At 43.0% G+C, this 24893-nt stretch overlaps 1 protein-coding gene across 13 annotated transcripts in view; it reads left to right on the top strand.

Annotated features, from left to right (window-relative positions):
• Positions 1–24893, top strand: part of KIF1A (kinesin family member 1A) — a 149081-nt gene that overhangs the window by 103369 nt on the left and 20819 nt on the right. For 5 of the 13 annotated variants that reach the window (XM_075861350.1, XM_075861347.1, XM_075861346.1 and 2 more), the window contains 6 exons: positions 4961–5069; positions 6633–6699; positions 6784–6868; positions 7386–7491; positions 8235–8261; positions 21462–21485. In XM_075861350.1, the coding sequence (XP_075717465.1) occupies positions 4961–5069; positions 6633–6699; positions 6784–6868; positions 7386–7491; positions 8235–8261; positions 21462–21485 (418 nt within the window). The remainder of the gene's footprint in view (positions 1–4960; positions 5070–6632; positions 6700–6783; positions 6869–7385; positions 7492–8234; positions 8262–21461; positions 21486–24893) is intronic. The other 8 variants (XM_075861348.1, XM_075861351.1, XM_075861342.1 and 5 more) reach the window with 4 other exon arrangements.

Below are 24893 nucleotides of genomic sequence, written 5' to 3'. Positions count from 1 at the left end.
GCATTCGCCCCGCGGGCAGCGTGTCTGAAACCCCTGTTCTAACTGAATAGTGCGCTTTGTATCCATGGGCTTATAGTATGTAACATGTAAGATGATGTTCAGTACGTAAGAATATTTATTGAGATAACCCAACCCACAACCGGGGAATTTATTTCCTTTCAATGGTTTAAATGAAAGATTCAAAGAAAAAAACAATACATTAGTTATTAGTTGATTGATAAGCATTAAAACAATACATATAGTACTAGGCTTACAACATCATGCATCACAGTATAAGCAGTGTTAAAAAAGCAATCTCATAGTATAGTGCAAAGCCTTTGTAGGGATGAACCTCAAAGAGCCTAAAGCTGCCCATACACTTAAAGAGGTTCTGTCACCACATTATAAGTGGCATATCTTGTACATGATGTGATCGGTGCTGTAATGTAGATTACAACAGTGTTTTTATTTAGAATAACGATCATATTTGACAGAGTTATGACCTATATTAGCTTTATGCTAATGAGTTTCTCAATGGACAACTGGGCGTATTTTACTATATGACTAAGTGGGCATTGTACAGAGGAGTGTATGACGCTGACCAATCAGCGTCATACACTTCTCTCCATTCATTTACACTGCAGATAGCGATATAGCTATATCGCTATGTGCAGTCACATAAACACACTATAACGCTACTCATGTGTCATGAAAATGAATATACATTACCTCCAGCCAGGACGTGATGTGTATTCATTCTCCTGACCACTTCTGTAGCATCTCTGTGAGTTACAGCATAGCAGGCGTAGTCTCGCGAGATTACGCTGTAAACTGTCATTCACAGCGAGATCTCGCTGTGCTGTGCTGTAACTCACAGATACGCTACAGAAGTGGTCAGGAGAATGAATACACATCACGTCCTGGCTGGAAGTAATGTATATTCATTGTCATGACACATGAGTAGCGTTATAGTGTATTTATGTGGCTGCACATAGCGATATCGCTATATCGCTATCTGCAGTGTAAATGAATGGAGAGAAGTGTATGATGCTGATTGGTCAGCGTCATACACTCCTCTGTACAACGCCCACTTGGTCATATAGTAAAACACGCCCAGTTGTCCATTGAGAAACTCATTAGCATAAAGCTAATATAGGTCATAACTCCGTCAAAAATGATTGTTTTTTTAAATAAAAAACACAGCTGTAATCTACGTTACGGCGCCGATCACATCATGTACAATATAGGCCACTTATAATGTGGTGACAGAGCCTCTTTAAGATAATGACAGAGAAACAAAATAAAGTAAAGACCGGAAAAAGCAACTATAATTATGTAATGCTGTAAGGAAGTTACACAGTTACTAGTATTTAATTATCAGGTATTTTTATCATCATAGAACAAAGAAAAAGTGACTACTAATAATCCTCAAACTTATCCCAGTGGTAAATTGCTGAAGAGTCCTCAGGTGGCTAATTGTGGCTGCTGATCCACACGGTTTACTGGTGTTCTTCCTCCAGCACCCCTACAGGAATAAAAAGTCAGAACAGTCCATGCACGAACAAACAACAGAGCCCTATAGAAAGCTTTATAACATATACATAACTTTCTTAAAACTTACCGCCAGCCCATGAGCTACAGATGAAGCTAACAAAAAGGGTCCTGAAAACGAGAACACCTTCTAAATAAACATGTCCCAAAATGGCATTCAACTAATATTTAACCACTAATGACATCTGGTGAGGGCACATCAGTACTCCAAGCTACAAGCTCATCTGTCATCTTGTAAACGTACGATAGTCCTAAAACACTTAAATGTGTTATTTCACTAGGACCTCCTCTTTCCATAGACAGGGGTCCCATGCTCAGAACCCCCTTTGTTAGTCAGAGCAGAGAACCATTGACAAGAGTGGACCTAGCCCATTCATATCGTACATGGTCTGCCAGGGAAAAAATTTGTCCATCTTCAGATTCCGAAATCAGCTGTTCTTGGGGGTTTTTGAAGCCGCAATTGCATTGATCAGCTGATCCCCAAGCCGGCTTCAAATGAAAAGGGGGTTGTCTAGACATTTAAGTGCTTACCACTTTGCAGAGAGATAATTGTTGTAGTATGCATTCAGAATGCTAAAAAAAAATCTGCAATATAATGAACAGTTATAAATATGAATTTCCGTATGTATTTTATTTACTAACCCGCAAATCCTTTTTTTGCTTTCTTTACTATCACTATTTATTAATCTAATTACAATCTACCATCTTTGTCTATGGCTTCTATCAATGCCACCCTATTGGATGCTCTCCCTAGGCTTGCACACCCCATTTCTTCCCCCTTCATTGCACTCTACTTTCCACATGTTGAGTTCACTGGTCCCTATACTATCTGCAGAGGAGGAAAACCTAAGTTGTATTCTAAGTTCAGTTAAGGAGCCAGCACAACATGAGCCTTCAATGCTAAGGATGACTGGTGCTGTGATGAAGGCACAGAAACATGGTGCGTGTGGATCCCTTTAAGGTCATTGACTCTGTGTGCTTTACACTTTGGTCTCTTTGTGGCATGTGCAGTGTGCATTTCACCACTATATAAACTTTGACTATCAATATACTGGGTGCTTTCTCATTTCTAGATTTACAATTGTTTCCAACTATAAGAGAAATTGGTAGCCCCATTATAGCCCTGAATAGTGAGGTCATTGGAGCTCTGTCTTCTACGGCAATACTATACTCTGACCCCCATGATACTTTGGACATTGGTCTTCATGAGTCTTACCCCATAGATTTGTATGCCAAACAGAAGAAAGTATAATCGCAATAATAGCATAATAGCTGTGCTGCTTCCTTTCTGATTGGCTTACCTTGGAAAGCCGAGCGAGCGGTGTACAGACTTATAGACTTTCTATTGAGCCCGTACACTGCTCGCTCAGAGAAGATCAGAAACAAAGCGGCACAGCACTCACTCAGGCGATTCTGCCGCTTCATTTTAGCGATCATTGGGGGTCTCAGTGGTAGACCCCTATCTATCAAAACTTCTGAAATGTCAAAAGTTTTTAAAAGTTTAGTTGTCTGGATGATTGGATTTTAACCCCTTAATGACCGGGCCATTTTGCACGTTAATGACCAAGGATTATTTTTTGTTTTTTCACGGTCGCATTCCAAGAGTCGTAACTTTTTTTTTATTCCGTCGACATAGCCGTATAAGGGCTTGTTTTTTTGCGGGACGAGTTGTATTTTGTAATTGTACCATTTTTAGATGCTTATAACATATTGATTAACTTTTATTAACTTTATTTTAGGAGGGAATTGAAAATAAGCAGCTATTCCAGGATTAATTTTCACGTTATAAATTTACGCCGTTTACTATGCAGCGTAAATAACATGTTAACTTTATTCCATGGGTCGGCACGATTACGGGGATACCAAATATGTAAAGGTTTTATATGTTTTCCTACGTTTGCACAATAAAAACCCTTTTAGAAAAAAATTACTTGTTTTTGCATCGCCGCATTCCAAGAGCCGTAACGTTTTTATTTTTCCGTCGATGTGGCCGTACGTGGGCTTGATTTTTGCGGGACAATGTGTAGTTTTCATTAGTACTATTTTGGGGTACATAGGACTTATAGATTAACTTTTATTTTATTTTTTATGGGGGGATTGGGAGAAAAGAGAGAATTTTGCCGTTGTTTTTTGCGTTTTCTTTGGACGCCGTTCATCCGGCGGTTTAATTACTGTGTTAATTTTATTGGTCAAGTTGTTACGATCGCGGGGATACCCTATATGTGTATGTGTGATTTGTTTTGACAGTTTTACTAAATAAAACCACTTTTTGGGCCAAAAAAGTAGTTTTATTTGACTTTGACTGTAATTTTTTATTTTTTTTTCCATAAACTTTATTTAACCGATTGTCATTTTTTTTTTTAAGTCCCATCAGGGGACTGCACTATGCGATGTGCCGATCGCATATATAATGCTTTGGTATACTTAGTATACCGAAGCATTATTGCCTGTCAGTGTAAAACTGACAGGCAACCTGTTAGGTCATGCCTCCGGCATCGCCTAACAGGCAGATGCTGAAGACAGACCTGGGGGTCTTTGTTAGACCCCCGGCTGTCATGGAAACCCGACGGCGACACGCGATTTGTTTGCGGGGGCGCCGATCGGGTGACAGAGGGAGCTCCCTCCCTCTGTCAAACACATTAAATGCCGCTGTCACTATTGACAGCGGCATTTAATGGGTTAAACTGCCAAAATCGGAGCGCGCTTCGATTCCGGCAGTTGCAGCAGGAGCCAGGCTGTGTATAACAGCCGTGCTCCTGCTGCTGATCGCATGGGTACGCTGTCAGTACCCGCGCGATCACAGGACGGATATATCCGTCCTCCTGCGCGAACTAGCAGCTGCTGAGGACACCTTAGAAGAGGAATGTGAAATACTCCATGGAGTCATCAAGCATGACATCATTATCCCTAGAGGCATAATTTGAAGCTCCTGGGACCCAATGCAAAATTGAAAGCCAAAGTCTGTCAGGGCATGCTGGGAATTGTAGTTTCACAACAGCTTTGAGTGCCGAAGGTTGTTGATCCCTGCTGTAAATGCACTGATGATCCCATAACAGTGAAAAGTTAGTGGACTCAGCACATTCCTGTGTCACATATATACATATGTGCCATTCCAAAGTATAAAGACTTTCCAATAAAGTACAAATTAGAGATTTCGACAAATATAATATAAAGGCAATTTATAACAGATAGAAGAATTTCTGTCCCATCTTTAAAACCTGACACACCAAACCTATGATATTAGTGAGGTATGTACAGATTAGATTTTTTCCCCTTAATATATACATGTGTGTGTGTATATATATATATGTATATGTATATATATATATATATATATATATATATATATGTATATGTATATATATATATATATATATATATATATATATTACATATTTTTTTACTGTTTTTTCTTAACTTTTTTCTCTAGTTCCAGCCACTAAGTTAACAAGACAGCGTGTTCCCAGTACTGGTCAATGCCATTGCAAGTATGACTTAATGGCGTTCTTCCAAATCTGTGAGCTTGAAGCAAATGGAGAGTGAGTAATGCGTATCTAATAATTGATAGATGATTAATACTACAATAAGTGCTGTTTCCTGGGAAATGTATTCAGTTTGTAACTACGTCCTTCAACACAGTTGCATAACGCGAAACTTTCTTTAGGGTTTTGTGAAAGGCAGTAGTGGCCAGAACTATCATTTACATACTCAATGTAGAAAAGAAACGTATTTCTTCCTGCTCAAACATCTTGGCAATAGTTGACAGTTCACAGATTTTGGCCAAAACGTAGCACTAAGATAATTGTCCCCATACAATTTAAAGAGGCTCTGTCACCACATTATAAGTGCCCTATCTCCTACATAATCTGATTGGCGCTGTAATGTAGATCACAGCAGTGGTTTTGATTTTGAAAAATGATCATTTTTGAGCAAGTTATGAGAAATTTTAGATTTATGCTAATTAGTTTCTTAATAGACGACTGGGCATGTTTTTACTTTTGACCAACTGGGCGTTGTACAGAGGAGTGTATGACGCTGACCAATCAGTGACCAATCAGCGTCATACACTTCTCATTGTTACAGCCCATTGTTACAGTGTGATTGTGCAGTGAAAGAAGCTGGGCTGGAACAATGAGAAGTGTATGACGCTGATTGGTCACTGATTGGTCAGCCTCTAATTGGTCACTGATTGGTCAAAAGTAAAAACACGCCCAGTTGTCTATTAAGAAACTAATTTGAATAAAGCTAAAATTGCTCATAACTTGCTCAAAAATGATCGTTTTTCAAAATAAAAACCAGTACATTACAGCGCCAATCAGATTATGTAGGAGATAGGGCACCTATAATTTGGTGACAGAGCCTCTTTAATTAAGAGTTTCTTGAAAATTTGTTATTATACTAACCTACAAGTTTGATAAGTATCCTGTCAATTTTGAGCTCATACACCCTTTTGGATACAACTTTGCGTTGTGGCCCCTCCACTTTTTTTTGGAAGGAAACTATCTCTCTCTCTCTCTCATATCTATCTATCTATCTATCTATCTATCTATCTATCTATCTATCTATCTATCTATCTATCTATCTATCTATCTATCTATCTATCTATCTATCTATCATCTCATATCTATCATCTATCTATCTATCTATCTATCTATCTATCTATCTATCTATCTATCTATCTATCTATCTATCTATCTATCTATCTCCATCTTTATCTAGTTATCTTATACATGTCATAGTAATGTGGTGTATTTTTACCACTAATTTCTCATACCATACACTGTGGTGGTATATGATATAGCTGAGCTGTTGCACTCAATCATAGTAGACCAAGTTGGTGTGGTTGTGGGCAGCTGCCTACCCCTAACAGTGTAGAGTGGTTGAGCCAAGTGGCTGTGGCTAGTTATTTCAACAAAATGAATGCATGATATTTTGGCAACATTATATTGTAAGTTAATAAACTGTTTTGATTGATTATTCGTTTTTTGAAACTATTATTTATCAGGGAGTGATGCAATTGCCCCTCAGTATTTCACTGTAACTGTTTCCTTATGGTATACTCAGTAATTCATCTCATGTGTGGTTTGCGTTCTTTGTTACAGCTATATACCTGTGGCAGTAGATCATGGAGCTGGTCTACCCTGTCATGGCACCTTCCTTCTCCACCAGGTAACCTCTCCCTCTGTCTTTTGCCCCCTTGGCTTACAAAAGTTGTGTTTTAATATCTTCTGATCCATAATATATCCCACACAGGGCATCCAAAGACGCATTTCCTTGACCCTAGTTCATGAAGCAGGAGCTGAGCTGAAATGGCTGGAGGTTCGAGAACTAGTAGTTGGTAAGAATCTGCTTTATCATCCTCGTGTTAAATGTAAAAATATTTAAACTATCTGTATGAAAGTATTAAAAACTTCAATATTTCTGATGTACTTTGTGTTTCTGTTCCTTACTATTTTCAAAATATCTACTTGTTGTCAGTGAATGGAATTATTTATTTTTACATTCAGAGGCTGAAAGTCTATACTTACCTGCTCATATAGGTGCAAGGCTTAATATAAGAGAGGGCTCTGATACACTAATCAAGCCGTGCACCTGTGTGAACAGGACATTATCAGAACTGTTTTCAGCATCTGAATGTATTAAGAATGTTTCCATTTTATGACCGCAAGCACAGATCTTGAAAATGGTGAGAAAGTGAAACACAAAGTTAGAATGGAGAATACGTTTTCATTATAGAATGATTAAAGTGAAGGTTCACCTTTCCACATGTCACTTGTCATTTTTTATGTCACTGTGATGTCATCTTACTGAACATGTGTCTAGTCCAGTACCAAAATCTAGTCTTGTCCCTTTAGGAAGGATCCGGAATACACCAGAGGCTGACGAGTCTCTTATTGACCCCAACATCTTGTCCTTAAACATCCTATCTGCAGGCTATCGTCCCCCAGAAGGGGGTGACAGGTGAGTGTTCATGTGGATATTAGTGGGGAAAGTATATAGGATTGAGGACATAATAGCCTGCCTATATGGAGTTTTATTGGGATATGTGGAAAATGCTAGAAAGGTTCCGCTCCAAAGCTTTGTTTGCCTCCTATTCTGCTTTTGACCTCTTTATTAAGCATGAAACAGATAAACTTTAGCATGAGCTTCCCCACACCCTCACCCGATTTTCCTTTCTTCTTCACATGTCCTTAAACCCTAGCCCCAATGTTTCAGGACTCGTACCATCATCCTTGTACTTTCCAGTTGCCCTTGTTCCTACGATCCACCTCCTCCACCAGTAATCCCAGTCATTTCATGCCTTTTCACAGCCTACCCTCTATCATTCACAGTTCTTTTCACCATATGTGTTAACTTTTTCTTACATACCATCCGCAAATGCCTAGGTTATTCATCCAACTCCTTTCACACCCGTCACATTTTTTACCATTTGTGACTAAAATCTCCTTATAACACATATATCCTTCCAACCCACATAATTCTCTATTAGTTTTTCACAGTCCCCCTGCTAGCACTCCCAATCTCTCTACGACACTGCCCTATATGACTGAGGTTGATAATTGCTTCCAGGCAATGACTGCAAGTAGAGCTCGATTTACTACCACCTGTCCATTAACTGATATGCAGACCTCTGATTGAATGTGTTGGGATAGGATTCCCGTTCCCCTGATGCCGGCACTAACGTCTCATTATTTGTATTTCAGGCAGTTTCTTGACTCTGACACACCTAGGTATTTTATTTTTTTATCATTCCTCAACCCAGCTGCCTTCTTCCCCACATATTGTCATTTTCTGCCACCTGTCTTGTTCTTCTTTCCTTTTCTGCTTTCCATTTCAGGTTTTATATTTTCTACTTCAATAGTTTTTAGACGTATTTACTGGACCTTTAATATTATTAACCACCCTCATGACTTTAGTGTTCTCCACTTCTCCTTACCAGTCTGGTCCTTAAACCTTTTCATGGCTTTCAATCCATGTCATTTCCTGATAGTGGTCGACATTTTATATTACCCATTAATGCATGCAGCATGGAGAAAGAGAATCCTAATATTACAGTTTATAGTGGTGTTTGAGGGAGCATTGTGTATTGCTAAGTGAATATACCATACATAGTACAGCATACAGTAGAGTATTGATGCATTTTTTTTTTTTTTGGTTGTTTGTTATGTTTTTTGTTTTTTTTGGGGAGGGGGTTGGATTGCCAAAACTGGGATTGGATACAAAAAAGTGTAGCATACTACTGTTGCATATAAATTCACACTGGACGGCTTATTGCAGGTTCTAATGCATTTTCATTCAGCCAAAGCAAGGAATGGATTCTAAATAAAGTATAAATAAGTCCTCCTACAAAAACATGTTAATTTCATAATATATCTTTATAGGGGTTGAAGCCCATTTTAACTGGTACAGAGCTCCAAATCCCCTGCATAAACAGAATTATGTGATATATTTTCGCTGCCTGCAGCCACCACTAGAGGGAGCATACTGAGGACTGCTTTATTATTGAGTTCAATGGGAGCTGTAACTCCAACCTAGAAGCAACAATCACCTAGAATTTTGCCATTTACCATACTCCTCCCTCCTTGGTGTTTTTCCAGTTTTGTTGCATAACATCTTGGAATTAAAATAGATTTTAAGTTTGATTTTCTGTAATGGACTTGACAAAATAGTCCAAATTGTTTCAGTGAAATGAAAAAAAGAAAGTTGTTATGAAACCCCTAAATAAGGTCTGGTCAAACCAATTAACAACAGAAGTCATATAATTAGTTGAATAAGATCCTTTTGTGTGCAATCAAAGTATCACATGATCTGTCACATGACGTCAGTATGAATACACCTGTTCTGATAGGCCCCAGAGTTTGCAATACCACTAAGCAACATGAAGACCAAGAAGCTCTCCAAACAGGTCACAGAAAAAGTTTTGGAGAAGTATAGATCAGCGATGTGTTATAAAAAAATATCCTAAATTTTGAACATCCCACGGAGCACCATTAAATCCATTATAACAAAATAGAAAGAATATGGCACCACTACACCGGCCTCTTATCTTCCCAGATTGCAGAAGGTGCTTTCGTCTTTTATTTGGAGCAGGAGGCGACCCAGTGTTCGTATTTCTACCATGGTTGGACCATGGCAGTCAGGGGGGATGGGTGTCCCGGACATTTATAAATATTTTATGTCCGTAACGCTTGATCAAATTAAACCTTGGTGGTCATCGTCGTGTGAAAAGAGATGGGTAGATATAGAACGGTGTGCTTTAGGGACTCCCCTCATTTTTTCTTTGACCATCTCTTCCCCTCCGATCTGTAAGCCTCGTGTCCCCTTGTTAGGGTTGAGGGTCTCCATTCTGGCCTGGAAATACCACTTACACCACTCCTCTGTCAATGACTGTGTACTCTTATTAATAACATTGATGTAGATACATGGGAAGAAGCTGGAATTGAGAGTATATGATGTCTGTTCCATAATACTGTCTAACGTTCTTTCACAGATATATCCTCTAATTATAGCATCCGATGTTCAGATTTCTTTAAATTCTTGTGTGTAAGACATGCGTTGTCCTCTCTAGATGCCTCTAGTCCGTTAGTTTCCCGACAGGCGTAACTATTCTTTAGGAATAGACTCCCTAAATGAGACGTATCTCTTTGTTTTATAATAGATTTACTGCCTATATCCCTGCAACTAAACCATCATACCTGATTAAATGGGAGACAGAGCTTACGTTAGAATTATCAGTCCAGTCTTGGTTCAAAGCAATGGCCTTACTAAAAAAAAGGTGTCTAGAAGTTCTGTACACTGGAAGATGTCACACAAGCTTATTTTTCATTGGTACCTTACTCCTGCCCGTCTCTCGAAAATGTCCTCCTGCGCCTCGAACAGGTGTTGGAGGAAGTGTGGGGAGAGAGGTTCATATCTACACACCTGGTGGGAGTGTCGATTAGTCCATAGATTATGGGTAATAGCCTTTCATTTAGCCTCGCAAGTTCTGATCTTCCATGTAAATCTAAGCCCTGGTTTGGCTTTATGCTTTATAAATATACACCATGTTCCGTACTATGCCAGGATTGTGCTTTGTCATATTATTTTAGCAGCTCGGCTCATGATTGCCCATGAAGGGAAATGTGCTGATATTTTCTCAAGGGTGGAACTGATACAGTAAGTTAAGTTTTCTCATCGGATGGAGATGGCCTGGGCTATTAAGTCTCATACCACGAATAAATTCAATCTTCAGTGGCAATGTTGGTCGTTGTTCATTGATGGTGCCCCCGTCCACTCAGCCCCTCCCCCTGTTTCTCACTTTCTCTCCAGTTGAGCGAGCACGATATCTTCACGATATTTAACCTGTATTTCCATTTCAAGGAAATTTTGATAGGAAATGGCATGGGTAACATTTCCATATGTGAGATACTTATTTGAATTACCTATATGTGAATGTCATGTATGCCTGCAATTTTTAGTTCTTATTATTTTATTTGTATACTTCTGCTGTCAATGCTCCATGTTGGAGATATATCTATATTTGTTTTTTCAATTTCTCCCCAAAAAATAAAAATATGAAAAAGAAAAAAAAAATGGCAGCACTACAAACCTGACAATAGAAGATTGCCCACCAAAACTCCCAGACCGTTCAAGGAGGGCATTTTCTTCCCCTGTTTTTTTTTCTTTCTTCCTTCTTAAAGGGAATGTGTTGCCAGAAAAACATGTTTGTTTTTTTAAATTAAACATTTAGTGTGTGGGTGATTAAACATTGTTCACATTTTTTTTATTTTTTTCACGAGTCAGGAAATATTATAAATTAATTCTAATTTAGAATATTTCCCATTTCTGGTCACTAGATGGAGCTATTCCCAAAATTGCAGCATTGCAAAATTGGGTAAAAAGCCCTCGCTCTAGTGAGCTCTCTGCATCCCCCCCTCCTTTATCCTGGCTAGTGCCGGGATCAATGAGGGGTTTGAACGGTGTAACCTCCTACACTGTGTGTCGCCATTTTTTGAGCTAACACACAGTGTAGTAGGTTTACATACAGTAGTAAACACACACAAACACGAACATACATTGAAATCTCTTACCTGCTCCTGCCGCCGCGGCTCCCTCCGGCCCGTCCGCTCCGTCTGCTGCCGCTGGTCCAAGTGCACAAGTCCGGAAGCCGCGGCCGGAAGTAGTAATATTACTGTCCGGCCGCGACTTCCGGTCCACAGGAAAATGGCGCCGGACGGCGCCAATTTCAAATTGGACTGTGTGGGAGCGGCGCATGCGCAGTTCCCACACAGACGCCGTACACAGAAGTGAATGGGACGGGAGCCGTTCGCAGTCCCTATGGGACTGTGGCTGCCGTATTCCATATCTGTATGTGTCGTTAATCGACACATACAGAAATGGAACAAAAAATGGCAGCACCCATAGGGAAGAAAAAGTGTAAAAATAAGAAAAAGTAAAACACAAACACACAAATAAATATAAACGTTTTTAATAAAGCACTAACATCTTTAACATATAAAAAAATAATTTGTGATGACACTGTTCCTTTAAATCATTTATTGAAATATCATTCAAAACAACATACAAGGGTCACGAGAATAAATATCCACGCTACCCCCAGCACTATAACAATAAATAAATCTCCCCTCATTAATCAGAGATTCAACAGACACCAACAATAACGCTGAAGGAACTCCAAATATCTGCAGCAATGGAAGTATCTGTCCATAGAACGACCATAAACTGTACACTCCACAGTGTGGGGCTTTACAGAAGACTGGACAGAAAACAAAACCCTTGCTAAAAAAAAAAAGAAAACACGTTTCGAGATTGCCAAACCGCAAGTGGCAGATTCCCCAAACACATGGGAAAAGGTTCTCTAGTCAGATAAGGGCCTGTTCACATCGACCTTTCCATCATAGAAACTGATAAACGGAAAGGCAAACGGAAACCATAGTTTCCGTTTGCATTACCATTGATTTTAATGTTAATGTTTCCGTTGCAGTTGGTTTCCGTTTGTTTTGCCGTTTCGTAGGGTTTCCAATTTTTTTTGCGGAAACAATAGCGTAGTCCTACGCTATCGTTACTGTGAAAAAACCGATGGTAATGCAAACGGAAGCTATGGTTTCCATTTGGCTTTCCATTCAAAGCTTCCTCCGACAGAAAGTTCGAACGAAACCCATGGACGGAAGCCCGATATGATGTGAACACATCCTAAGGGTGCTTTTATATAGCAAGATTTTGACCAGAAAAACGAATACCTATAAATAATACAGCATGTCGATCGGCGCTAGTTTGCTTCATTCACAAGAAGCAACGATCATTAATGTCTGGGAATGTACGATCTTTACTACAATCACTCGTCCCCATGCATATGCATTATGTCGGCCGTACATCTACCTCTTTACATGGGAAGATGAGCTGCCGATGTGACCATTGCTTTGCCAACATAAAGAGCCGATCAGCCAGTGAATGAGCGCATGCTCGTTCATTGGCTGATCACTGTCCTGATTACACAGGGCAGTGATCGTGAACGCTCGTTTGCCAGATCATTGGCCCGTGTAAAATGGCCTTAAGCACATAGGCATTTGCCAGGTGTATGGACAGCTTCCAGGGTGATTCACAATAGCCATATTACAGCAACGTACAACCTGTGAGTAGTACAGAGACATATGTCTGTATGCTTTGGATTTCACATGGATGTATTTTTTTTTTATTAAGATATAAATATGTCAACTTTAAAAAGAAAAAAAAAAAATGTGCAAGGAGGTATGCTTTATTTAAAAAAAAAAAACACCTTGTGGAAAGGAAACAAAGGGAAAACAATTGCAATGTGAGCATTACTATTGAAATCAATAGTAATGCAAACAAGAAGCTCTGGTTTCCGTTTGGATTTCCGTTTATCGGTTCCTCCGACAGAACAAAACCCATGAACGAAACCCTGACGCTGATGTGAACACACTCTAAGACAAAAGTAGAACTTTTTGGCCATTATGGGAAACGCTATGTGTGATGCCAACCCAACACTTCCAAGAACACCAGTCCATCACCCTAAGAACACCATTCCCACAGTGAAGCATGGTGGTGGCAGCATCATGCTGTGGGGATGATTTTCATCGGCAGGGGCGGGAAAACTGGTTAGGATTAAAGGAAATATGGATGGCAGTATAGAGGGCAATTCTTGAGGAATACCTGTTTCAGTCTGTCAGAGATTTGAGACTGGATGGAGGTTCACCTTCCATGACTACAATGAACCTAAACATACTGCTAAAGCTACACTACAGGGGTTTAAGTGTAAACATTTACAGTGAAGGAAATAAGTATTTGATCCCTTGCTGATTTTGTAAGTTTGCCCACTGTCAAAGACATGAACATTCTAGAATTTTTAGGCTAAGTTAATTTTACCAGTGAGAGATAGATTATATAAAAAAAAAAACAGAAAATCACATTGTCAAAATTATATATATTTATTTGCATTGTGCACAGATAAATAAGTATTTGATCCCTTTGGCAAACAAGACTTAATACTTGGTGGCAAAACCCTTGTTGGCAAGCACAGCAGTCAGACGTTTTTTTGTAGTTGATGATGAGGTTTGCACACATGTTAGATGGAATTTTGGCCCACTCCTCTTTGCAGATCATCTGTAAATCATTAAGATTTCGAGGCTGTCGTTTGGCAACTCGGATCTTCAGCTCCCTCCATAAGTTTTAGATGGGATTAAGGTCTGGAGACTGGCTAGGCCACTCCATGACCTTAATGTGCTTCTTTTTGAGCCACTCCTTTGTTGCCTTGGCTGTATGTTTCGGGTCATTGTCATGCTGGAAGACCCAGCCATGAGCCATTTTTAATGTCCTGGTGGAGGGAAGGAGGTTGTCACTCAGGATTTGACGGTACATGGCTCCATCCATTCTCCCATTGATGCAGTGAAGTAGTCCTGTGCCCTTAGCAGAGAAACACCCCCAAAACATAATGTTTCCACCTCCATGCTTGACAGTGGGGACGGTGTTCTTTGGGTCATAGGCAGCATTTCTCTTCCTCCAAACACGGCGAGTTGAGTTAATGCCAAAGAGCTCAATTTTAGTCTCATCTGACCACAGCACCTTCTCCCAATCACTCTCAGAATGTCCAGATGTTCATTTGCAAACTTCAGACAGGCCTGTACATGTGCCTTCTTGAGCAGGGGGACCTTGCGGGCACTGCAGGATTTTAATCCATTACAACGTAATGTGTTACCAATGGTTTTCTTGGTGACTGTGGTCCCAGCTGCCTTGAGATCATTAACAAGTTCCCCAGTGTAGTTTTCGGCTGAGCTCTCACCTTCCTCAGGATCAAGGATACCCCACGAGGTGAGATTTTGCATGGAGCCCCAGATCGATGTCGATTGACAGTCATTTTGTATGCCTTCCATTTTCTTACTATTGCACCAACAGTTGTCTCCTTCTCACCCAGCATCTTACTTATGGTTTTGTAGCCCATTCCAGCCTTGTGCAGGTCTATGATCTTGTCCCTGACATCCTTAGAAAGCTCTTTGGTCTTGCCCATGTTGTAGAGGTTAGAGTCAGACTGATTAATTGAGTCTGTGCACAGGAGTCTTTTATACAGGTGACCATATAAGACAGCTGTCTTTAATGCAGGCACCAAGTTGATTTGGAGCGTGTAACTGGTCTGGAGGAGGCTGAACTCTTAATGGTTGGTAGGGGATCAAATACTTATTTCTCTGTGCACAATGCAAATAAATATATATAATTTTGACTATGTGATTTTTTGGTTTTCTTTTTATATAATCTATCTCTCACTGGTAAAATTAACCTAGCCTAAAAATTCTAGACTGCTCATGTCTTTGACAGTGGGCAAACTTACAAAATCAGCAAGGGATCAAATACTTATTTCCTTCACTGTACATGTCATGGAATGGACTAGTCAAAGTCCAGACTCTAAACCAATTGAGAATTTGTGTCATGACTTGGACTACTGTACACCAACACAACCATCTAACTTGTAGGAGTGGAAGCAATTTTGTCTGAAAGAATGGGCAAAAATTCCAGTCTCTAGATGTGCTAAACTAACACAGTGTCATGTCCGTGGCTGCGGGCCATCAGCTCCACTCTCCCCTTGACAGCCGCAGCAACGAGTCGGCAAGCGCTTGCCCCAGTCTCCTCCTCAGGAGACGCCAGTGCTCACTTCCACTCATCTCAGCCGGATTCCGTAGGGCACGCGCGCACGCTCGTGCCCGCTCTTAAAGGGGCATCGCGCGCATCGGACTTTGATGAACTATGAACACATGAGTCCCTGGACTATAAGAGGGGTTCAGCCTCTTGCTTCTATGCCTGAGCATTGTTGTCGTACCCTAAGTTTGTCTATGCGACGGTCTCCTAGTGTGTTCCTGTTTCTATTCCAGTTCCTGTATCTCATGCTATCTAGTGCCGTGCTGTGCTGGAGCCGTGCGGTGCTGTATTCTACGCCTGTCCTGCTACTCCACGCCTGACGTCTACCTGCAGCCTAGTCCCAGCCAAGCCTGCCTTGCTACTGTCCGAGCTGCCACAGGTACCCTATAGAACTATAGACTCTGACCTGCGCCCTGTTGGCCAGCTGACATACCGCCAAGGCGGTACGGCCCTGTGGGTCCACGAACCCAACGTGACAGTACACTCAGGCCATGGACCCCGCTGGTTGATTCTAGACCATGATGACGTCACAGGAGATGCGGACGGATATGCTAGACCTCCGGTCTCGACAGGACCAACTCCTCCAGGCGTTGAACATTCTCGCACGTCGGCAGGAGGCACAAGCTGCCGTTCCTCCTACTACACCTCCTGGCAGTGTTGGTCCTCAGACTACACCTCCTGGCAGTGTTGACCCACGTTTTTCTTTGCCACTTCCTGACCGGTATGAAAGAGACGCAGGTACCTGTCGTGGATTTTTGAACCAGTGCCAGATCCACTTAAGCCTGTATGCTAGGACATTTTCGTCTGACGGCGCAAGGGTCGCTTTCATCGTCTCTCTCCTCACTGGCAAGGCCCTTGCATGGGTGAATCCTATCTGTGAGAGACAAGGAACAGAGACCCGTGACTTCCAGGGCTTCCTCTGGACTTTTCGCACGGTGTTTGAGGAGCCTGGACGGGTTTCATCTGCAGCGGCTTCCTTAATTAACCTACGCCAAGAAGACACCTCTGTGAGTGAGTACGCCATCCACTTCCACACCCTGGCAGGAGAAGTGTTATGGAACAATGAGGCCCTGGTAGCTGCATTCTGGCATGGATTGTCTCCTAAAATTAAGGACGAACTTGCCACTCGAGATCTACCCTGGATGACATCCTTCTGTCCGCCCGGATTGATATGCGGATCCGAGAACGCCTCCAAGAGGTTCGTCGGGAGGGAGGCCTTCCTAGTCTGATCCCTACTTTGCAGCAACCCCTGTTGTCCTCAGATGTCTATCCTCCTAAGGAGTCTGTGATGATGGAACAATGTAAGCTATCCACCCAGGAGAGACATCTGGACTCTGTCTATATTGCGGCCTCGGTGGCCATCTTGTGCGTTTGTGTCCACAAAAATCTCAAAACCTAGGGTTGCTAGGAGCGACAACCTTGGGTAAGAAAGGACTTTCATCTAAATTGTCCATACCAATGACCAAAGTATCTGGCGAGAGAACACATCAGGTCTCTGCGTATCTGGACTCTGGATCCGCTGCTAATTTAATCCGTAGAGACCTGGTGGATGTTCTTCAATTACCCCTCGCCCCCTGCTGGAGAGGCCGTTGACGGTTGCATCTGTAAATGTCTACCCCTGCCAGACCTAGTTATAGCTGTGACCAAGCCGCTGAGGCTCCAAGTGGGTGCTCTTCACTCCGAACTTCTGTCATTCTATGTCCTATCCAAAGCTGTTAACCCTGTGTTGCTGGGCCTGCCTTGGTTCCGTCTACATGCCCCAGTCCTGGACTGGAATTCTGGAGAGGTACTCCAGTGGGGTCCTGAGTGTCAAGGCCGATGCCTGGTGCAGATTCGTTCGGCTCAGCCTTCATTGCCTCGGTCATTGGCAGGATTGCCGGGTCATTATGCTGCATTTTCGGACGTTTTCAGTAAGAGGGAGACGGAGACATTGCCTCCTCACTGGGCGTATGACTGCCCGATCTAGCTGATTCCTGGTGCATCCCTTCCCCGTGGTAGGGTATATCCTCTCTCCTTGCCAGAGACGTTGTCCATGTTCACCTATGTGAAAGAGAATTTGGAGAGGGGCTTCATACGGAAGACTTCATCCCCGGCAGGAGCCGCGTTCATCTTCGTCAAGAAGAAGGATGGTTCTCTTCGTCCTTGTATTGACTACCAAGCTTTCAACCAGATCACGGTGAAAAATAAATATCCGTTGCCACTGATCTCGGAACTGTTTGATCGTATACGTGGTGCCAAGATTTTTTCCAAACTAGACCTGCGGGGGGCTTACAACCTAATCCGGATTCGCCCGGGTGACGAATGGAAGACTGCATTTAACACCCGTGATGGGCACTATGAATATCTAGTAATGCCCTTCGGCCTATGTAATGCTCCCGTCGTCTTCCAGGAGCTTGTTAATTACATTTTCCGTGACCTCCTCTATGTTTGTGTAGTAGTCTACCTTGATAAAATATCTTGATTTGTTCTCCAGATCCTATGACGCATCAGAGACATGTCCGTCAAGTTTTGCTGCGGTTAAGGGAAAATTGTCTATACGCCAAGTTGGAGAAGTGCGTGTTTGAGAAAGATGCTCTACCCTTCCTGGGCTACATCATCTCGAATCGAGGTCTCGAGATGGATCCTGAAAAGGTAAAATCTGTCCTGGAATGGCCACGCCCTCAAGGCTTGAGGGCCATACAGCGCTTTCTGGGATTCGCCAATTTCTACAGACAGTTTATTCCAAACTTCTCCTCACTGATTTCTCCTATCTCTAACCTCACTAAGAAGGGCATAAACGCCAAGGTGTGGACTCCTGAGGCAGAGTCCGCATTCAATAGCCTGAAGAGTGCCTTCACGTCAGCCTCTATCTTCCATCATCCAGACGTCTCTCTACAATTCTTGTTGGAGGTGGACGTATCCTCTGTCGGTGCTGGTGCACTCCTGTTTTAGAGAGGCTGCTTGGGCAAGTCAATGGTATGTGGATATTTTTCTAAGCTCTTCTCTTCTGCAGATGCAACTACTCAATTGGGGATTGGGAGTTACTGGCCATCAAATTGGCTCTGGAGGAGTGGAGACATCTACTGGAGGGCGCAGCTCATCCCATCCTAATTTTTACGGGCCATAAGAACCTCACCTACCTCCAGACGGCCCAACGGCTAAACCCTCATCAGGTCAGGTGGTTACTGTTCTTTACCAGGTTCCAGTTTGAGCTCCATTATCACCCGGCCGACAAGAATGTAATGGCCGATTCCTTTCCCAGGTCTTTCGAGACTGATGACACCATGGAAATTCCACAGAACATTATTGATCCATCTTGCATTGTCTCCGTCAATCCCCTGCAAGTTGGGGACATTCCTCCAGGGAGGACTTTTGTGCGCCTAGCTGATCATGGAAGAATCCTCTGCTGGGGACACTCCTTTAGACTAGCAGGTCACGCGGGGGTCCGTAAGACCCGAGATCTGATTGCTCATTATTTCTGGTGGCCCACGCTGCCCAAGGACATTATGAACTTTGTTTCTTCCCGTTCAGTATGTGCAGCCAACAAGGTCGCTCACTGCAGACCTGCTGGTCTGCTCCAGCCATTGCCTGTGCCAAATGCTCCCTGGCAGCATATAGCTATGGACTTTATTACGGACCTGCCTCTATCTCCAGGATGCAGTACTGTCTGGGTGGTGGATCGATTTTCTAAGATGGCCCACTTCGTTCCACTGACCGGTCTTCCTTCTGCTCCTCAGCTGGCCAAGCTATTCATCCAACACATATTCCGCCTGCACGGCTTGCCGCAGCATATTGTGTCTGATGGGGGGGTTCAGTTCACCTCGAAGTTCTGGAGAGCCCTCTGCGGACTCCTCGGTGTGAAGTTGGATTTTTCCTCAGCCTACCATCCTCAGTCCAATGGTCAAGTCGAGAGGATCAATCAGATTTTGGAGAACTACCTACGCCACTTCACCTCCAAGCTGCATGATGACTGGGTGCAGTTCTCATATAATAATCACACCAGCGAGTTCACAAGAAATACACCGTACTTCATTGTCTACGGCCAATACCCATGAATTCCTCTCCCGGTGCCCGATACTTCCGAGGTACCAGCAGCTGACTCCGCTTTTAGAGACTTCCTGCAGATCTGGCAGCAGACTCGATTCTCCATCCTACTGGCAGTCGACCGCATAAACCGGAAGGCGGACACAAGGAGAAGCGAACCTCTTCAATTTCTCCCTGGCACGAGGGTTTGGCTGTCTTTAAGGAATATCCGACTAAGGGTGCCATTATGCAAGTTTGCTCCCATGTTCCTCGGACCCTACAGCAGATCAACCCTGTCGCCTACAAGCTTCGGTTGCCTCCTACCCTCAAGATCCCCAACTCCTTCCATGTCTCCCTCCTGAAGTCGGTGGTTCTGAACCGCTATACCAAGACTCCTAGCCCTGCGGTTGCCTCCAGCGGTCCTTCAGACACCTTTGAGATTAAGGAGATCTTGGACACTAAGAAGGTGAGAGGAAATACTTTTTATTTGGTGGATTGGAGGGGGTTTGGTCCTGAAGAGAGGTCCTGGGAGCCAGAGGAGAACCTAAATGCTCCTACTCTTCTGAAGAAGTTTCTCTCTTACTCTGGTCCCAAGAAGAGGGGGCGTAAGAGGGGGGATACTGTCATGTCTGTGGCTGTGGGCGTCAGCTCCACTCTCCTCTTGACAGCCGCAGCCACGAGTCAGCGAGCGTTGGCCCCAGTCTCCTCCTCAGGAGACGCCAGCGCTCGCTTCCACTCACCTCAGCCAGATCTTGTAGGGTGCGCGCGCACGCTTGTGCCCACTCTTAAAGGGGCGGCGCGCACTGGACTTTGATTAACTATGAACCCATGAGTCCCTGGACTATAAGAGGGGTTCAGCCCCTTGCTTCTATGCCTGAGCATTGTTGTCGTACCCTAAGTTTGTCTATGCGATGGTCTCCTAGTGTGTTTCTGTTCCAGTTCCTGTTCCTGTATCCCGTGCTATCTAATGCCGTGCTGTGCTGGAGCCGTGCTGTGCTGTATTCTATGCCTGTCCTGCTACTAAACGCCTGACGTCTACCTGCAGCCTAGTCCCAGCCAAGCCTGCCTTGCTACTGTCCGAGCTGCCACAGGTACCCTATAGAACTATAGACTCTGACCTGCGCCCTGTTGGCCAGCTGACATACCGCCAAGGCGGTACGGCCCTGTGGGTCCACGAACCCAACGTGACACACAGACATACCCCAAGAGATATACATCTGCAGCAAAAGGTGGCTCCACAAAATATTGACTTTAAGGGGGTGAATACTTGTGCACATCAAAGATCTCTGCTTTTTGTCTTAATGATTCTTTGTGTCACGACAAAAAATATTTTGCACCTTCAAAGCAGTACACATGTTGTGTAACTCAAATGGTATTAAACTAAAAAAAAAACTTCAAAAATCCATTTTAAATCAAGGTTGTAATGCAACAAAACAGGGAAAACACCAAAGGGGGTGAATTATTTCACAAGGCACTGTAACTATATGTGTGAAGGAAAGCACAGGATTTGAATCATTGTAACAATAAAAACACAGTTTTTACCTGATTGAAGAATGTTTGTTGTCTGTATTGTGTACATTTAGTATGACTGGAGGATATTTTGTAGAATTTGTTTTGAAAGTGGAAATATATTCAAAGAATCCAGATAACTCCTGATTCCTCTCCCTCCATGCACTGCATTGATTTATGCTTCTATGTGTCTGGGTTACCTGCCCCACTTTGTTTTGTATTGCCCCTGCCACTTGCACTCTCTCACTCTGTATATTTGGGGCTCCTACCTTCAGCAGCCAACCCGTGGGGGGCAACAGGTACTCACTTCTGATATTCTGCCCTCGTATCTCTGTCTGTCTCTCCTTCATATATGGTTACTTCTACCTACTGTTTAATTTGTATCCTATTCCCAGTCAAAACTGTTTTACATAAAGAGACCTGTCTTTCCTTCTCCATGCTTGTGCCAGCCCATTACTCTAGATCTCCAAGTCATTTAGAGCCTTTTCTTTGTACTACAAGTTGATAAATCCATTTTCTTTTCCCTTCCCCCTTTTTCCAGTAGCTCTTGAGTTCATCTCATGTCCTTGGTCTCCCTCTTTCATCTTATCCTAGATCTTATCACCCATCCTCTATTTTTATTGTTTCCAAGCTTTCTTTTTGCTTCAGTTACCTTCACCCATCCGCTGTTACTCTATACTCCACCTTGCCATTATATCCTAAAATCAAGATCCTAAAATCCTGCTTCTCCACCATCAGTTTCCTTTTCATCTTCTCCTTTCCATCTGCCTTCCTTACTCATATAAAACTGATTCTTGTGTCTCACTGTGGGGTATTCCTTGTATGAGTGTATAATGATATACATTCAGAGGCAGTCTATGTTTTTCTTTATAAGCATTTTACGGAACAGCACTTTCAAAAATAAATTTGTATTAAAAAACGTATACATTGTAAATGTATGGACTACATTTGCATACATTTGACACAAAAACATTTTCTCTTAGATTCTAAAACACATTCGACTATTAGCACCTAAATTTAGAAAATAGAAAACAAATATTTCATACTATTTGAGACTTTTCAGGTGGTTTAAGGTAGTTGAGAGGTTAATTTCAGCAGATTTGGTGGTCAAGGTTAGTGAAGAGGTTAATATTTGATTCCCTTGTAGTCTAGAATAATGTCCCCTTCCTTGGTGGGCTAGGGTAAAAGAGGGGTGCTAATATTTGATCCCCTGGTGATCTAGGTTAACATGCAAGGTGTAGGGTAACGACCCTTCCTTGGTTGTGAAGGATAGAAATGGGGTTATACCTGGTAGTCTGGTGGTTAAACATCTCAGTGCTGGGCAGAGACATAGAGGACTGCACAGCTATGAACAGCTGCACAGTTCTCTCTATGATCAGGCAGAGCATCTCATGAGCAATCTGCCCTATTGTTACAGAAACAGATAGTGGGGCTTTCGCTGCCTGGTTCCTCTGACTCCGACTCTTTTTAGTAAGATTTTTCTCTTTCTAAAAAGTATGCTTAAGGCCGGTTTCCCATGGGTCGGATATGCTGCATAAAAACTTGGCAGCGTATCCGACCTGGAACCCGCAGCACCTTCCGTCTGAAAAAAATTCTAACTGAATTTCCGCTGCGGAAAAAAGCGCTGGGGAGAAAAAAAACTATATTTACCCCCTCCTCTTCTGTGCGTGTAGTCCAGCCTTCCTGGATGACGTTGCAGGCCATGTACACAAGAAAATGGCAACAGCACTCTGCGAACACTAAGGCTGGGTTCACACGACCTATTTTCAGTCGTAAACGAGGCATATTATGCCTCGTTTTACGTCTGAAAATAGGGCTACAATACGTCAGCAAACATCTGCCCATTCATTTGAATGGGTTTGCCGACGTACTGTGCAGACGACCTGTCATTTACGCGTCGTCGTTTGACAGCTGTCAAACGACGACGCGTAAAAATACAGCCTCGTCAAAAGAAGTGCAGGACACTTCTTTCAGACGTAATTTGAGCCGTTCTTCATTGAACTCAATGAAGCACAGCTCAAAATTTACGGCTGTCAGAGAAGCCTCGCAAAATGCGAGGAGGAGCATTTACGTCTGAAACGAGTCAGCTGTTTTCTCCTGAAAACAGTCTGTCTTTTCAGACGTAAAAGCCTGCTACCGTGTGCACATACCCTAATGCCACCTAAGCCACTAAATATAAATAAATATGCATTACTGCTAAATCTACATACAATAGAGAGGTTCTTAGCGCAAATTTTGATCAAATTGTGTGAGCCCACCTGCCACGACAAGGCGACCTCTATGAGGTGGGACCTACGCTGCACATACACCCAGAAATGGGACAAAGCCTACATATACTTGGGGATGATAGGAACCAGCGTTAAACTAATTAAAATCACCCAGGGCAGAATGGGAGGAGTGCAAGATCAAGAAATGGAGGCAGTCACTATCCCCACATATATGAATCACATAAACAACAAAAAAAGTTTGAACAGCCATGTGACGCTGCAGCCTGTGATTGGCTGCAGCGGTCACATGGTATGCAACGCCATCCCAGGAGGCCGCACCGCAGGTCAATTTATTAACGTTTACACTGCAGGTTCTTTCCGCAGCGTGGGCATGAGATTTTCTTAATCTCATCCACTTTGCTGCTGCTGTAAATGCTGCAGATTTTCCGCACAGAATTCTACAACATTTACGCTATGTGGGAACCTGGCCTTATAGTTTGAAAAATATAGTAATTGAGAATGAATAGTTTATTTCTTAGGGCATGGCCAGACGTGGCGGATTTCCTCTTGAATTCCGCAGCGGACACTCCGCAGCGTTAATCCGCAGCGGAGCCGTTTCTCCATTGACTTCCACTTTTATTTAGCAGTGTTCGTTTAGACGATGAGTAAAATTTCGCTGCGGAGCATAGGCTGCGGTGCGGAATTTGGTGTCCGCAGCATGCAATGGCTGTTGCGGAGTTGTGGCGGACTGGTTGCGGACTCACGGCGGAATTTCTCCATTGTCTTCAATGGAGATTCTAAATTCCGCAATGAAGTCCGCAGCTGTCATGAAAATGTTATATGTGCTGCGGATGCGTCTTGCTTTTTTGACATGACATTTCTTCATTCTGGCTGGACCTATGTATTTCTAGGTCTACAGCCAGACTGAGGAAGTCAATGGGGCTCCCGTAATTACGGGAGCGTTGCTAGGAGACGTCAGTAAATAGTCACTGTCCAGGGTGCTGAAAGAGTTAAGCGATCGGCAGTAACTGTTTCTGCACCCTGGACAGTGACTACCGATACCAATATACAGCAACCTGTAAAAAAAAATAGAAGTTCATACTTACCGAGAACTCCCTGCTTCTGTCTCCAGTCCGGCTTCCCAGGATGACGTTTCAGTCTAAGTGACGGATGCAGCCAATCACAGGCTGCAGCGGTCACATGGACTGCCGCGTCATCCAGGGAGGTCGGGCTGGATGCCGAAAGAGGGACGCGTCACCAAGACAACGGCCGGTAAGTATGAAATTCGTTTACTTTCACTAGGGAAAGTGCTGTCCCTTCTCTCTATCCTGCACTGATATAAAGAAGGGAAGCACTTTTACCGCAGTCCGCAGCAGCTAGTCCGCATCAATTTACTGCACATTTTGGGGAGATCCGCCGCAGAATCTGCAACGCAGATTCTGTGCGCCATTGATGCGGACAGTTGCGGAGGAAATCCGCCACGTGTGGGCATGTCCTTAC

Source organism: Rhinoderma darwinii, chromosome 4 (genome assembly GCF_050947455.1).
Source record: "Rhinoderma darwinii isolate aRhiDar2 chromosome 4, aRhiDar2.hap1, whole genome shotgun sequence".
Lineage (NCBI taxonomy): Eukaryota > Metazoa > Chordata > Amphibia > Anura > Rhinodermatidae > Rhinoderma > Rhinoderma darwinii.
Note: the sequence above shows the minus strand (reverse complement) of the source record. Positions and strands in the feature narration are given on the sequence as shown.